Genomic DNA, 15,849 nt, shown 5'->3' on the forward strand with positions numbered 1-15,849 from the left:
TGCGAGCGCGTTAGCATGCTGACAAAATTGCGACCAAGACTTTATTGGACCAATCTCGCAAGGCGTGATAGACAATGAACTTGCAACTTTTTAGCACTTCAGATGCCATAAGTCAGAAGTCAAATCACAAAGGCTTTTTCTCTGGACTCACCATTTTGCACCGTAAAAGACGGAAATAAGCCACTCACGTAGGCAACGATGAGCCTGTCGAGCAAAATGCAACAAGTAAATCACTCCTCCGCCTCACAGAATACAGGTAACACTCTGAATGCGCTGAATGTCACAGGCTTAACATTATAAATGAAAACCAGAGGGGGATTTTTTTTTCTTTCATGTGTATCCAAACCAATCCTCCTGCATCTTCTCCACCTGGCTGCTGTAATTCTCTCTATCATTCACCATTAGTATTCACAAGCTGGCTCTCGCTTTGAAATTTGCATAGATAATTCCAACTATGTCTACAATGACTGCACAGCTCAGTAACTTTATTTTCAGAGCCAGGTTCAGAGGCGTGAACAGTCACGAGTGAGAGGCCTTATGGGTATTGCAGTATGCAACTGGCCCGAACATTGTCGAAGCTAACCCCATAAGGCCCCCTCTGTGTCTTTCATGTCCCCGTGTATGCTTCTGAGGCTGTGAGAATATTTGCGTGTGTGCTTATATATGGGGCTTATGTGTGCTTGTAATGGGGAACGTTAGAAAATTCACATTTGCGCTTCATTCAGAAAAGGATTTTTAAAGCGAGCGAAGACGCCTCGCACGGATCGTAATATCAATATATGATCTATTTCTCTCTCTCTAGTCCCTTTCATTCTTCCTTTCAATATCTGTTCCTGTTGTTGTGGGCGATTAGAATGCGCCCCGGCTGTCCGTCTCCTCCCTCATTAATCACGCTCGGCGAGACCGGGCTGGACATTGAATGCACAGTTGGCCTGACCCGGCGCTTGACAAAAGCATCCGTAACGCCAGGTACGGAGCAGCGCGCACGCTCGCAGCTGTGCATGACAACAAGAAAATAACCAAGCCGAGTATTTATCTGAGCTGTGATGTGTTCAGAATATAAGAACATGTTTCTTTTGCGGAAACAATACTGAAGAAATTTAAAGATTGTCATTGTGCATTTAATAGGCTTTAATAAAGCCACCAGGAAACCAGGAAAGCACATTTCCCCGGCTGCCAGGATCCCTCTCTGTCTCTCTGTCTGTCCCTTTTCTCTCTCCCTCTCTCTCTTTCATACATACTGACAAATGCTTCGGTGGGGCATGAGCCACAGTGTGGACAAAGTGAGATGGATTACTGTGTGGATTTTGGCAGGGGAAACTGCAGCTAATTCTCTGATTAGAAACCTGGGTTCAGAAGGCAGAGAAACACTGAGCTGTGAATCAGAGTCAGAGCGCAGGGCTCAGTGGGTTCCAAAAAAGCTTTGTGTGTGTGTGTGTGTGTGTGTGTGTGTGTGTGTGTGTGTGTGTGTGTGTGTGTGTGTGTGTGTGTGTGTGTGTGTGAGCGTGTGTGTGGGCATATCTGTGTGTGTGGGTGTGTGAGTGGGTGGATGCATATGCTCATATGTACAAGTCACACAACAAGCTTGTTTTAGTGTTTGTGCATGTTTTTTGTGCAGGTATCTGGGTTTCAATTATACTACTGTGTAGTTATTGTTATATATAATATAGTTAAATGATCTGAGTGTCATTCTCAATCTGAGCCGGAATCATGACTTCTCACAATCGAAGATTAATTTCCCTTCCCCTCTGCCACAGAGCAACAGGCCAGGATATCACGCTCATGCATGATTCAGCACGGTGTGCTGGTTGTCCGGCGGGGTTGCGTTTTTTTTTTGTTTTTTTTTTAAATCCTCACGCAGCAGCCAACGTGTCAAAGTGCCCTGGAGCAAAAACAAAGAAACCTGCTTCCTCAGCACAAGCAACAAGCCCCAAAATGAAAAATGTAATATCCACTCCAGAGCAACCACCAGATATTCAACTGTATATATCCTGTGGAATCCATGATCCACATGTGTAAACAACATTATAGAGCCCTTGTCAGCCTATTACAAAGGCTACCACTAGGTGTCATTCAAACTCTCTTTTTCTTGTGGTTGTCAAATTCGTGTGTACATCAATTATGTTTTCAGTTATGATCACGTGAGACACACTTAACTTTCTGTCTATATCTCAAAATAGGTTGTTTTTTTTTATGAATAGTCTTTAAATGTATCTTATGTAACTAAAGGGGGAAAAAAATGTGGATAAGGCCTTCGAGGGTAATTACTATTTTGTGCTAATCAATATTTCACTCAGGTTACATGGCAACTCAAGAACCAAGACAATGATTTGAATATGATTTGTTTATTTTAAATAAAATGATGTTCCTTTAAAAGTTCCTTCACAGCACGTCTCTGAGCACAAATTAAACAAAACCAGCGGCAAAACCGGAAAATCCTTCATAATCTCACACAGATGAATCGCTGCTAACTACAAACACAATCAAAGCCCGCCTGATACAAGCGAGCCTGATACAAACAAGCTTGATACAAACAAGCCTGTTACTGTTTTTGAAAGCACAGCTGCCGTCTTGCATCACATTGCAATACAAAGGCTGAAAACACGACTGGCAGACAAAACTGTTGTTGGAGATTTATAACAGTTTGTTCCTAAGAGGTGTAACAATGACTTTTTGTCAAACAAAAATTATATACACACACATTTGTTAACACGTAGCCCATATACATTAAATATTTTCTTATTTGGTGTGATGCATGTTTGGCAATTTCTGTATTTTGTCGTCTTATCAGAAGGTAGAAGCTCTGTGGAAGGAAAAAGGTTCACTGCTTCAGTATTTTTCGACACATCAGGTTTTAATAAGATCAGGGGAAAAAATTGCAACTAATGATTTTTTCTAGGCAGCAAAGTGATTAATTCCTTTCAAAAGTAACACTCCCCACCTCAGGTAATGACAGAAGCTGCAGTGCAACACTGACGCTGACATGAGTCAGTAGCGGAATCCATCTTCATTCCCGTCTTCATATCTTCCAGCTGACCAACCAGCCGCCTCAGACTCTGGGGCCACATCTCTCTTTTAGCTGACTGGGGACCCTTGAAGCGTCTGTCCTTTCCTTTTAGCCGATGGCAGTTGGTAAATAAACTGACGGGACCCCACTCTGCGAGGAACAGTGGGCACACTGAGAAACGGGATTAGCTTGAAGCCTAACAGGCATCCTGGCTATGATGTGTTCATTAATATTACTTCCATCTGCAGAGAAAGAGAGAGGGAGAGACACGGGCAGTGAAAGGGAATTGGCTCTGGACCGCTGAAGGAGAACAGATAATTGCTCTCTGCGAATAATCAAAGACGCCTGTTTGCTACCGAGAGTTTAGGTTCGAGTTACTGATGCAGACAGGATTGGTCATACAATGCAAAAAAGTAATATCCTACATGATATATGCATGTTGGCACACTGCCTGTTATGATTAGACAACGCGTTTGGAACAAGCAATCCACCTAAAGAGGCTTGTCTTCACTCTGGCTTTATCTGTAAGAGTCTCAGCAATGTGTTTCAAGAGTAATAAGCCTTTTGTGCAGGATTAGTGTTCTTACAGATGCTCTACTTGTGCATGCTGAGAGATAACACTTGAATAAGTACGCCGGGCGTTTGTGCACAGTGCGCAGGTGCGCAGTCTTGCGACGACAGAGACCACCGCAGTGCGACCTTTACACGGACTTTCATCTAAACAGACAGACCTTCGTAACAGACTCGACACGGGCCCCTGGGATGGAAAATCTGCCCTTTAATACTCCATAATAATTGATCCAGTCATGTCTGTCTCTTAATTCATGCCTTAATTGTCGGTGGGCACCTCGGGCTGAGCGACAGAAGAGAAATTCCGGATGATGAAAGGTGACGCATTGTTTGAGTAATGGTTTGTGACTTGTGATTACACATGCAATGATAATTACTGCGACCCCGGAGGGTTTCCGCGGACCCGCGCTCCCGGGCTATCGGCAGCGTAACCCCTCTGACTCCCCCTGCTTAGTGCGCAAATTAAGTATCGCCGTGACAGACTTACCGGGGAGTTTGCCCCCTGAATGAAGACGGACAGTATAAACAAAATAACATTTAAAAACACCCCATAACCTTGCCCGGAGCAATGTCTTGCTCTCTCATGTGTTTACTTTTCCTCTCACATTTCCTTATTTGACTTTGCATTTTTTTTCTCCCTCCGTCTCCTCGCTCTCTCATGCTAGGTTGCTTCCACCCTTCCTCATTCCTACATCCTCTTACCCACGGGGCTTCCTCACCAATTACGCCGCAAAGCCGGGGGCCTGCGAATCATCGCATCCCGTTGTTAGTGCAGAAATCTGACTCACAGCTGGAGAACGCCACCCAGCCTCGGGCCCCACTGTCCGGTAAAGGTCACGCCGAGCATGATGGCGGTTAACTACCTCAAGTTTATAGCAGTCAACACTTTGCATCAGCTGCAGCCAGGAGTAACCTCTCTGACACCGTCCAGACACAGTTTACAGTCCGGCCATAACCACCTCAAGGTACACGGAGCACTGTTTTGAGCAGTGGCGCATGACAAAACTGGCCACTTGGCCTTCGTGGACCTCAAGCCTGTGCTATTCCGGGAAGCGGAGGAACAGCTAGAGGGATTATTCTGCAACTGAGAGGGAAAAGCATCTGCTGCATAATCCTAATATTTTTGCAGCCCTTTTTGTTCAAATCTCAATTATCTCAAATCTTAAAAGTCTTTTCTCAAACTCCGCTTCTTCTCCTTTATCTTTTTTCTCCTCCTTTGTGACTGCTATAGATTTAATTAGGGAAATCAGTAAGTGAGAATGACCTCTACCTGAATCCCCCTCTTTTATAAAAAGTGTCCCCGAATATTTTGCATATTCCGTGTAGATTTGATTAAGACACCGAACTGCCTGCTAGCTCGGTGAAACTCGCTTTGGAGAGGAGTTCAGTCGCTAGAGCCGAAGCGATACTCAATGAGAAGGAGCACCCTGTACTGAGCTGACAGGAGGACCAAATGTCTGTTGCAGCTTTTGAGGGAGAGGAGGCGTAAGACACAGATGTCTGCTCTGTGTCTCCAAGGAAAAATTGACAAATTTGAGCTTTATACACGCAGGGAGGGGCTGTCTTCAGCAGTACGGCAGCTGGTTTGAAGTGCATTCCTGACCTTGGCGGCTCCTTACGGCTCGTTCACACATCCTTATTAGCCTGTAGCCTTGGTGGAGAGGAATGAAGCGGCAAACAAGTTGCAAAACTAATGATGGTACGATGGCAGGAACAGCTGATGGTAAATTTTTACGAGGGGATTTTGCACGGAAACGACGCACAAGATGACAAAGTAAAACATAATACATGGATAAAGAATTACTAAAAGTAGAATTATTGTGCAGTGGTATAATCCTACATAATGTGAAACCAGTAACAAGGTCTTAAGCATCTTAGGTTTCAGGGTATAATATGTGAACATACATAAGTAGGCTTTCTTAGCCGATGAGTTCTGGGACTTAGAGTGCTTGAGCAGTTAAGTGTGTCACAGGTTTTTTTTTTTCCATGGCCTACCTGTGTGACAGAATTATTAATGAGCTGTGTCTGTATTTATGCACCTCATCTAACAGGCGAAGATGGGCCGCCTTCATTACTTTGAGTTGTGGGGGCCGTCCTGTCAAGTGAAATCCGAGCCTCCGCCACAGCGAGCGCTTGTTATAACAAAAGGGGGGGATTCATCAAGCGCTAATTTGGTATGAAATGATGGGTCAAGACAGTGTCAGCCTTGTCTCCTCGTATGGGGAGTAAGTGAAGATCAGGGAACCCGGAGTCTGTGTCTGGAAAGGCGCTTTCTCCCTCTGTGGTCGCGGAGCACCACACTGTGGTACACAGCAGTTATTACCACTTGTGACTCACCGATATGCATTGAGATGCAGTCAGGCCGCTCACATTTATGCCGGTGTTTCACTCTCTAAAAACTGTAGGCGGGTCTGGGTTTAGGTGCTACTGGGTTTGACACATATCGTACTGGGGGGCTAGAGGCGAACCTGCCAACTTGTGTAGAAATAAGGTTTTTCTCGAAATGTACATTATGATCAATTCCAAAAAAAAGACTTAAACAGCTCGATTTACTATTGCACATCTGTTCCTGTATCAACCGTGTTTCTGGGATTGCATCGTCAGGTGTCAGTTGGCATTTGCAGAAGCTGACCAAAGTAAATCCACATCAAGTTTTAGGAACATTATGATTATTTCACACGCATTATGTGTGTGTGTGTGTGTGTGTGTGTGTGTGTGTGTGTGTGTGTGTGTGTGTGTGTGTGTGTGTGTGTGTGTGTGTGTGTGTGTGATCTCAATTGTATCTCTGCGAGGACCAGTTCTAGTTTAGCTCGAGAGTGGGGACATTTTCGCGGCATTTCTTTAAACGGGCTGTTTGAGAGTTGAGATTAGTTTAAGGTGTAAGGTCAGATCATTAGGCATGGGCTAAAGTGAAACCAACGGAAAACAAAAACACATTCTTCTTCTTACAAATGAAATGTGGAATTCATAAGCAATAAAATGCACCACTAATCGGCTCAGTGCACTCAGGGGTTTTGAGGCTACAACCTCGCTTGGTCTGGTATGGCTCATAGCTTGTGGTGGTCAATGTTTGTAAAAATGTTCAGCATCCTGTCATTTCCACGGCGCTCACAATGGCTGCTGGCAAGCAACAGTTACACAGTCTTCGCTTTGGGATTAGGATTCAAGCCTAGGCTGTGCCGTGTGCCATTTGTCAATGTGGGTCATCAGGCGGCATGTTTGAATGTTTTTACACCTGCCAACACTACTTTTCAACTCCAAGTTAACGTTTCCACAGCTTTCTGCGGTGAGTAACAATCCGTGAGGAACACACCACGAATAGTTTTTCCATTATTTTCGACAAAAAGTATGCGCTGTGTTTCTACAGAGCCATTTCTGCTTTGCAAATATTTGCCTCAGGAGAGAAAGAGGAGATGCAGATGCAGGTCAGCTGTAGGAAGGATCAGGCACACAAAGAGATTATTCCCCCAGACAGAGTAGAGTAGAGTTTATCATGTAGACTTTCAGTTTAATTTTGCTGCATTAGAAAGTACTGGAATTCTTGACTCTATAACCTTTTAAATGTAGTGGCTATATGCGGCATATTTCTTGCTTCGCTCTGTTAGGAATATGATTGTGCTGTAATGCTGCCTGTTTGTTAAGGATTTTATTTGCAAAAGTGGAGAAAAAAACAATGCTGGTGTTTTAGCCTGATACGCATTTTGATATATGTATTATAGTCATAAAAAATTAACAGGTTTTCCAGCTGCGGTGGGAAGTGTGTGGTGGGAAGAAGTCTGCAAAAGTCCAAAAGTCTGTGTTGTTTTGATGCTGTTTCCTCGTCTGGATTGGACTCTTGTCATGCAGTGGGCTTCTGGGAGTTTTTGTTCGTTTGTTTGTTTAGTTTAGTTTAGTTTAGTTTAGTTTAGTTTTGTTGAAAACAGATCAGTGATTGTCAATGCTAAATATAGAAACATTAAAATAAGTACATACAGACGTTGTATCGAAGTTTAGTAGTGCTGCTATTCAATTCCCTGAACTGTTACTCACATTTATAGATGGAGAGCATCTCTTGTATGATGCATGTCCATTTTTAAACTACCAGTAAGAACATTGCTTCTAAAGAGGACTTTATCTTGTAAGGGTTTTTACTTGAAAGTAAAGCTGATAATCTGCCATTTATCATCCTCGGCGCATTAATCACTCTATTCTTACCGCAGCCTTGTTAATCTTAGATAAAGTAGGTAGAATCAGAAATGAAGTGAAATCTATCAGCCTTGTTTCCTCTTTTTTTTTTTTACCCCCCTTGGTTAAGATAATTCAATGGGCAATGGCTCAGTCATTGTGGCTCCATTACACCCAGGAGACATTATTGTCCATGTATTGGTTTTTTTTCTAACCCCCGTCACCCTCTGTGGTTTGTATCACTGGGTGAACGGCCGTGGCACTGATAGCGTCTGAGCTTAATTAGATTTGGCAGCCTTTAATACCTGTATGAATAGCAATTGCAACTAGTTCAACATCTGAATACTTCTCAATGTGATTCTTTGCACTCTGCTGACCCTGACAGATGGAGAGAGAGAGAGAGAGAGGGAAGCAGAAGGGAGAGATAAAAAAAAAAAAAAACTGGGCGAGTGAGTGAAGGAGGAAGTAGGGAGGGGAAATGAGCACAAGGACGAAAGCAGGAATGCAGACAAGAGCCTAAATAAAAACCAAATTAGGTCTTTCTTGAGAGGATGTAGGCTGGATGAATATAGATCACGAGTAGTGTATGAATAGATTCATCTATATGATTAAATGAGGACACATTAGAGGATGGGTGAGAATAATAATTAATCCCTCGACTTAAAATACAGAGTGTTTCTCTTATTTGTGCATTTGCTGAGGATTTGTGGAGTTCAAAGGCGCAGCCAAGCATCTCTTTTCTGCATAGGATCAAGTTTTACTTCAGCTACCAGTAATTGAAGATTTTTCTTTTCTTTTTTTCCAAATACGAGATTCCCACTGCCTCGACAAAACCAGCTGGCATTAAATCCATGTTATCATCAAAACAGACAATTGGGAGAAAAAACGGATTCATTTGAATGATTTTGTGCCGGATTTATTTTCAGATAGGGATCAGTTATAGGAGACTTGGGAATCAGTCCTTAGCACTGTTGCTCTCGTAGCAAAAAATTATGAGGTTTCAGCTGTTGGTCCTAATAATTGAGTTTGCATGTTTTCCCCGTATTTACTTAATCCTCTGGCAAATGCTCCTGTTTTCTTCCGAAGTTCAAAGACAAGTCCAACTTACCTATAGGTTTGCAAGTGTTTTTGTTTTTTTTCTGTCTGTGTTTTGGCTCTGTAATAAACTGGCAGCCAGGTTTTGGCCAAACCTTTGGCCAAAGGAATGCTGGGATAGACTCCAGCCCCCAAAACGAGTGGATGAATGATCAATGTTTGTTCGCTCTAATAAAGAAAAAACTGGGCAATTTCAAAATAAAGCTAAATCCACCCTAAAGAAGGCCTTAGATTGTACTGTTCCTGCAATTTTAGACAGAAATGTCATCATGTAATAACAATAAATACAATTATCACGTGATAAATTTGGTCCAAGGCATGCTGGGATAGTCTCCAGCCCATACACTGTATATAAAGAGCCCCAAAACAGAAAATGAACAAATGAAATAACATTTCACTTTTCAAGTAAAAGGAAAAAAGGAAAAATTTCAAAATAAAGCCAAACCCATCCTAAAATAGAATTGATATTAATGTCAAATACCCACTTGATTGGTGTAGCTCCGACTGCAGACGCCTCATATTAGATCCCACCAAACCCACACCGTTTTCTCAACAGGACGACTGTGGATTGCGTCCACCATCCCTTACTTTGAAAGTGCGTCAGGAAGGAATATCTTAAAGGCCAGCGGGAACAGGGGGAGTCGACGTTTGCATGGGCTTCCGACTATTGTTTTAAGACAGATGTGCAAGCTAAAAACTCGAGCAAAATCCGAGGTGACAGATTTCTGGAGCTGGCCCACGGACACCGATTATTTAAAGGTACACCCACGTGGGGCTTAATCTGCTGAACAGGGAAACGCAGCCATGTCTATAAAATCACCAGAGCTGCTCTCACATGAATCTTTTTTTTCATATCTACCGTCTGTGGAGCAGCTCTAGGGACCGTCTGTCTGATGTTCAGCTTATGAAGAAAAACCATTTTTAAGTACTGAGGCTGGCGCTCCCCCTTTAAATCTCCACGGTTGGCAGCAGCCGTCGCTGCCGTGCCGCTGGCTCTCCACTAGAGTGCGCAACTCTCCTTCCCAGGTCCGGGTTGCAATCGGAAGTTAAAAAAAAACCAAACCATTGAACACCTCGCACGGAGGAGACGCTCGTGGCTGTCGGAGACGTGTGCGGGATAGGGCGTCCGCGCCCCCCCAACCTCCCTCGTGTTTCTAAGTATTTTTCACAGCAGTGTTTTTGAGCATTCCAGGCTTATTTACACGTGTAAACCCGGGGGGGGGGGGGCACGAGGAAGTCGTGAAATCTGCACGAAAAACGTCGTCAACGAGGCAATAATGTCAGACGAGGCGAACACGTGGTTTTAAAGTTCACTGTAGCAAAAATCTTTGTGCATTCTTTGTGTTTTTTTGTTTTGTTTTTTGACACCTTGGGCTTGATGCCGGTCTGTTGAATCGGACCAAATCCGAACAAGCGAGCGATTCCAGCTTTGTAAGTACAGTGTTAGTGAGGCGATCGCTTGCTGTTTAGCTCGGCGCCCAGAGCACGTGGCCCGTCTGATGGGCTAAAAGGGAGGCTGCGGGTCGTCGGGCCAACGAGGTGTGATGGCTTGAGCAGACTTAGATCCATCATGTGGAAAGCCGTCGTCCCCCCCGATCCCCTCCACCTCAGCCCATAAATGAGGGGTCGTTTGTTAAGCAGGGAGCGTGTTTCAAATGCCGACAGAGACTGTCCCAGAAAGCCGAGCACTTCAGATCAGGTCGATGCGTGCACATCTTCTGGGAAACCGTTTGTATCTTAAAGACGGTAACGACGTGCTTAATGTTTTTGAAAGACTTTATGAGGTTCCTAGAAAAACCCGGGGGGGGGGGGCAAGGGGAATAACAGCGGCTGCTCGAGTGAGGCTGTTAATGTGATGCGAGCAGTGATGGTCATCGCTGTGGAAACACCGTGGATCCTTTGGGAAGATAGGTAGAAGTTTGTGGTCCTTCTCACAAAAAACAAAAAAAACATTGGGGATTTAAACATTATAATAGTTGGAACCAAACTAAAGAGTTTAATACTGAAATAAGTGTTTTTGTTTTATTTTTTTTGTCCACTTGGGGGCAGTGCAGACAAGCTGCGAACGCAATGCTGACATGTTATTATATTTTTTAACTAATACAGGAAACTTGTCAGCAGACAGTGGCCTTTTTACACATCCACGGGTTTCTGGCCACATGGCAAATGCGAGTGAAACATTCAGTCTCCTTTTTAGTGCTGTTTATTGGTCTCCACTAACTCCTCTATGGGAACTACCTGGCTCTGCAGCTGCTAAATGCTCCACTATGTGTGTTTTCTGTTTGGTGGCGACCATGTAGTGTTCAGTGGCTTTTTTTTTTTTTTGTGGAGTTTTTTCATTGAAAACAGCTGCGTGGTGCAGCTGAAAATGATTCGATGGGAGTGGTGAGAGTGAGTCATTCATTGTCAATAGAAACTTATTAATTCTAGCTATTTCAATAGACTCATGGAAATCATATAAGTCTCGTTTGAGCCAATGTGTCTCTGAAAGCACCTACCCTGCTGAGGTGCTCTTGACTGAGACACTGAATAATTTTATCCAAACTGCAGAAACTGAACTGGTTCGGAGTGCTGTAGTTTTGAGGTATTTAGTATAAAACCTCCGGAAATATATTTTATTTCTGAAACACGAGTACTTTTAAAGTTCACATCTAACAGGAAACATCATGACTATTGAGAGAATGAAGAGCTGTTTTTTTTCCCCCCATTAACCACAAGGCTGCTAAAGCCTGTTTCACAAAAGAGCATTTAATCAAAAACTCCACATATTTATTAAAATCAAAATGTTTAAAAAAAAAAACCAAAAAACCCTAGTGAGTCTAGCGTTGCTATGAGATTTATTCTGTCTAATGCTCATTAAAAAAGGCTTTGAGTCAAGTTATGGTATTAAATACAGCTGGTCTTATGTAAAGCAGTTCTTTAATTTCTCATTTGGAGAGAAGACAGAAGTAAGTTACAAAATGAAGCGCATAGCGAGAAAGGTGCTAATTATGATTGATTCAAATTTCCTCGTTGTATGCCATGTTGATTCACCCGCTGCCTATTGTATTCCTGAGGCTGTTTGTTGTATTAATCCATCATGGACAGCAGATGTCCCTGCTATACTGTTAAATACAGATTTTTCTCATTGCTGGCCGCTGATGATTGTAAAGTGTTTAAACCTCCTTTTTTTTTTCTTCTTTGCCTCATCCATAAAAATACTGTTTTAAATATGAAGGAAAAACAATTTCACAGTGCTGAAAGGCCATTTTTTTTTTATTTTTTTTTTACAATAAATGACTTTGACCTATGATCATAATCTGCCTTTATTGATTTATTGGATCTGACCATTTTCACAAAATCCACTATGAGGGATTTCGTCTTTTCTAGGTTTCAAAGTAAAAACACAAAGAAGACCATTTGTCATCCTGGAGAATGCGAGAGTAGCAGCGGTTTCAGAGGAGGGCGATATTGATTGAATTCCTGCTACTTCCATGCAGTTGGTTTTCAGAGTTGTTTTTTTTCCCTCAGCACAATTCATCTTGGGCCCAAAAAAAAAAAAAAAAAAAGTGTTGTAACTCAGCCCACACAACCATAATGTAATACTGTAGTGGAATGAATCGCACAAAATCAACACCCAGGCTGTTTCCTTAGCCTTGTCTCCTTAGCAACACAATCCCCTTTGCAAGTAAGATGAGATGCACCTTTGCTGAAGTGTGCCCAGAGGTTGCGGACGGATGGAAAATTATTTTTATGCCAATGTCACTGTATGCAGATTTGGAGTAACATAATAATCAGGCAGAGTGTTACAGTGGAGGGTGGTAAGCTTCTGGATACCACGTCCTTCTTGTCTTCGTGCAGAAAGGAGCTGCTTTACAGTGTGAACTAAGCAGCAGCAGTGTCAACCTTGAAGGTCACAGACGGTGTTCGATTTCAGGGTTTTGTCTTCTTTCAAAAGGTTGAATTGACAGAAAATCTAAAGTAAACAGTGAGTGCTGTGAATGAATCTGAAATAACTTGTTCCCAGTGGAAAGTCGGAATAAATTTGAAGTGTTTTCGAAGAATAGTAAGTAGCTACAAAAGCACTTGGAGGACAAAAAGGATAACTCATTTCGCATTTCTAGATATTCTAGGTGTCAGTCAGTCCGCCATTTTGGTCTGGACCGAAATATCGCAACAACTATTGGATGGATTTCCGTGACATTTTGTGCGGACATTAATGGTGGCCAGAGGGTGATTCCTAATGACTTTGGTGATCTCCGGACTTTTCTTCTAGCGCCACCATAAGGTCGACATCTGTGGCTTTTGCTGAAATGTCACGACAACTATTGGATGGATTGCCATGAAACTTGATACAGACATTCTTGTCCCCCCCAGTATGAATTGTAATAACTGTGGTGATCCCTTTACTTTTCATTTAGTGCCATCATAAGGTCAAAATTTAAATTTGTCCAAAACACTGGTAGCTGGTGCCATTCCAACCCACCTCAGCTCTGCTTTGTGTTCAGTGCTAAATGGATAATATTAACATGCTAACACGCTAAACTAAGATGGAGAACACAGTAGACCCGCCAAGCATTAGCATGTTAGCATTGTCAGCGTAAGAGTGTTGACATGCTAGCGTTAGCATTTAGCTTCAAGCACTGCTATGCGTAATTACAGCTCAGATGCTCAGATGCTAGCATGGCTTTCAAACTCGTAGTGTTGTTTTGACATACCTATCTAGAGTAGTGACTTAGAACGAGCAAGCAGGTTGAAACTGGCTCTTTAATATTTTAAAGATATTTTTAAATCTTTCAAGCATGGATAAATCTACACGGCATTTTTTAGCAGAAAAAGCAAAATGCTTACACTTTTTTTTTTGGTACACTTAACGGTACAGTGTTTCCACAATACCTTGTCATTTTAATATCAATCAAATCATATAAATATGATTTTTTTTTTTGTTAAAACTATTCCGCTTGAACTGATTTGCCACTCTGCGTGTAGCACGTGTCCTCCAAAAATGAACCAGTATATTAATGTGATATTTCTCAGTAGCATCATTCCTATAATGAGATGGGCTCTTTTTTTTTTTTTATAAAGAGATCATTCATATTTTTTCAATTGATAGTCATGACTTTTTTTCCCCAGGAAAAACTTTACGAAACAGATATAAGTATACAGGAAATAACCAACAACATACAGTAACTTGTGTATTATGTGTATAAAACAAAGATAAAATAAAAAAAAAAAATTAATAAAAAGTATATAAGCTTAGGCTACAGGTCATTTTTGACGTAGATTATCGGATTTATGGTTATAACATTTGTTCCAAAATAAACGAATCAGGTCAAATCGAGTGGAATCCCACCCGGAGGAGTTTTCCAAAGTCACGCAAATCGAGGGGTAGATGTGATCAGAGGTGGTCGGGACAGAATGCCCCACGGTTGTTTCGCAAACTCCCATTCGTCTCTCTTCCTCTTTTTCTCTCGTTTTTCGTCCTCTGAGTGGTGCTGCTTTGCCACTGGCACTGAAGCGACGGGATGCGCCGTACCCCGGGGCGCCGCTCCCCTCCCCTCCCCTTCCCGAGCATGGTACGATCCTCGCTCAAGAAGCGGCTACCCCCTCGCTCCGTCTGAAGGGCTGACTCTATTTCCTAGTCGGAAAGTATCGCCGCGCGGCCCAAGTCCCGACGCCCCCCGTCTGCCGAGCCCCCGAGAGAGGACCCGAAAGAGCGCAAAGCTGGACCCGTACACGATGACCATGTACAAGGGGAAGCGTCGCAATCATCGCTGTAAGTTCGCTCGGTGTCGGTAGGGCTTCGGGAAAAAACACGGGGGACATTTTCTTTTTTCGCCGCTGTCGCTCCGTGCTTTGCAGAACAACCAAGTTGCAGATATCGGGCTCGGGTTCGCGCCCGCCAGGATGAATCCGGATCGTTGTAAACGGGGCGCAGGCCTGTTTTTAAGTTGTTACAATATGCAGTGTGAAATACGGTTTTGCGGAGACGCAGTTTTTAAGGTTGCAAAAGTTAAAAGCAAAACCTTCAGTGTCAGCCGTTTAATCTTGTCTGTCGTGTTGTGTTTTGTTTTGTTTTTTTTCCTCCCCCCCATTTAATTGGTTGACTCACTCGACTGGTAGGAAGACAAGTCACCTGCTGCGCACGGTCTGATAATCTTCCTCCATCAAGCAGTCAGGTAGAAAAGCCCGTTCCTCGCACCTGCCCCGTTGTCTGTCGTACCACGCGAATCCTGCTGAACTTCGGCGTAGATTCATCGTGAGTTGTGCGTTGATTCGCCAAGGCGAAGAGGTGTCGCCGTTAATAATGAAAACGGCCATTTTTGGTTTCGGTTCACATCCAGTTGTAATTTATTCACTCGGAAAGAACGCTGCGTGTTCTCCAAAGTGCTGTGCTTTCGTGTGGCACTTGGGTCCTTGCTGGTGCTTTACACACACACACACACACAGATTTCTGTAGTGAATAAACACCACAATCTCCTCTAATGACCTCGCTCATGTGCTGATGTACAGTACGAAGTCTTAACTCACGCAGCAATTCTTTGGTCCCGAATTGAGACAAACCAATTTACGGATGAGAGGATTCGTCGATTATCCGATTGATTAGTGAGGAGGCTGTTTGGGATAATTCATTAATCGTATACTGCGAGTCATTTTTCAAGTAAAAATGTCAATCATTACCTAATTCGAGCTCCTTGATTGTGAGAAAATCTTACACTCTTCTTTATCTTATATGATAGTGACTGGAATATCTTTGGGTTATGGACTGTGGGTCGGACAAAACAAATGGTGTCTTTTTGGTCTTAAGGTAATTGTGACTGTGATAAATTGTGATTTTTTTTTTTTCCTCCCCCTCCCCCCCACTCTATATGATTGATTTGAATTAATCCAGAAAACGATCAGCCGATTAACTGATGGTTGAAATAGTTCTTAGTTGCAGCCTTATAACACTGTGATGTGGACGCTATTATGCAGCCCAGTCTGATGCCAGCCTGTTAAAATTGCATGAGGCAGTGAATGCCCCAATATTTAAA

At 42.9% G+C, this 15,849-nt stretch overlaps 1 protein-coding gene and 1 long non-coding RNA gene across 5 annotated transcripts in view; one reads left to right on the top strand and one right to left on the bottom strand.

The window, feature by feature from the left end:
* The window catches only part of LOC120789785 (RNA-binding Raly-like protein), a 92,814-nt gene that overhangs the window by 47,213 nt on the left and 29,752 nt on the right, over positions 1–15,849 (top strand). For 2 of the 4 annotated variants that reach the window (XR_005707458.1, XM_040126802.1), the window contains exon 1: positions 14,319–14,591. The exons of the other annotated variants lie outside the window; for them this stretch is intronic. Coding sequence is in view for 1 of the 2 variants with exons in the window: in XM_040126802.1 (XP_039982736.1) it covers positions 14,555–14,591 (37 nt within the window). In the remaining variant the exon portion in view is untranslated. Of the gene's footprint in view, positions 1–14,318; positions 14,592–15,849 lie in introns of those variants that run through there. 4 annotated transcript variants of the gene reach the window in all.
* LOC120789786 lies at positions 2,371–9,669 on the bottom strand. The gene is made up of 3 exons (XR_005707459.1): positions 9,322–9,669; positions 2,942–3,249; positions 2,371–2,803 (listed from the first exon to the last, which is right to left on the bottom strand). It is a non-coding gene; the product is annotated as an uncharacterized LOC120789786 (long non-coding RNA).

This window comes from Xiphias gladius, chromosome 5 (assembly GCF_016859285.1).
Source record: "Xiphias gladius isolate SHS-SW01 ecotype Sanya breed wild chromosome 5, ASM1685928v1, whole genome shotgun sequence".
Lineage (NCBI taxonomy): Eukaryota > Metazoa > Chordata > Actinopteri > Istiophoriformes > Xiphiidae > Xiphias > Xiphias gladius.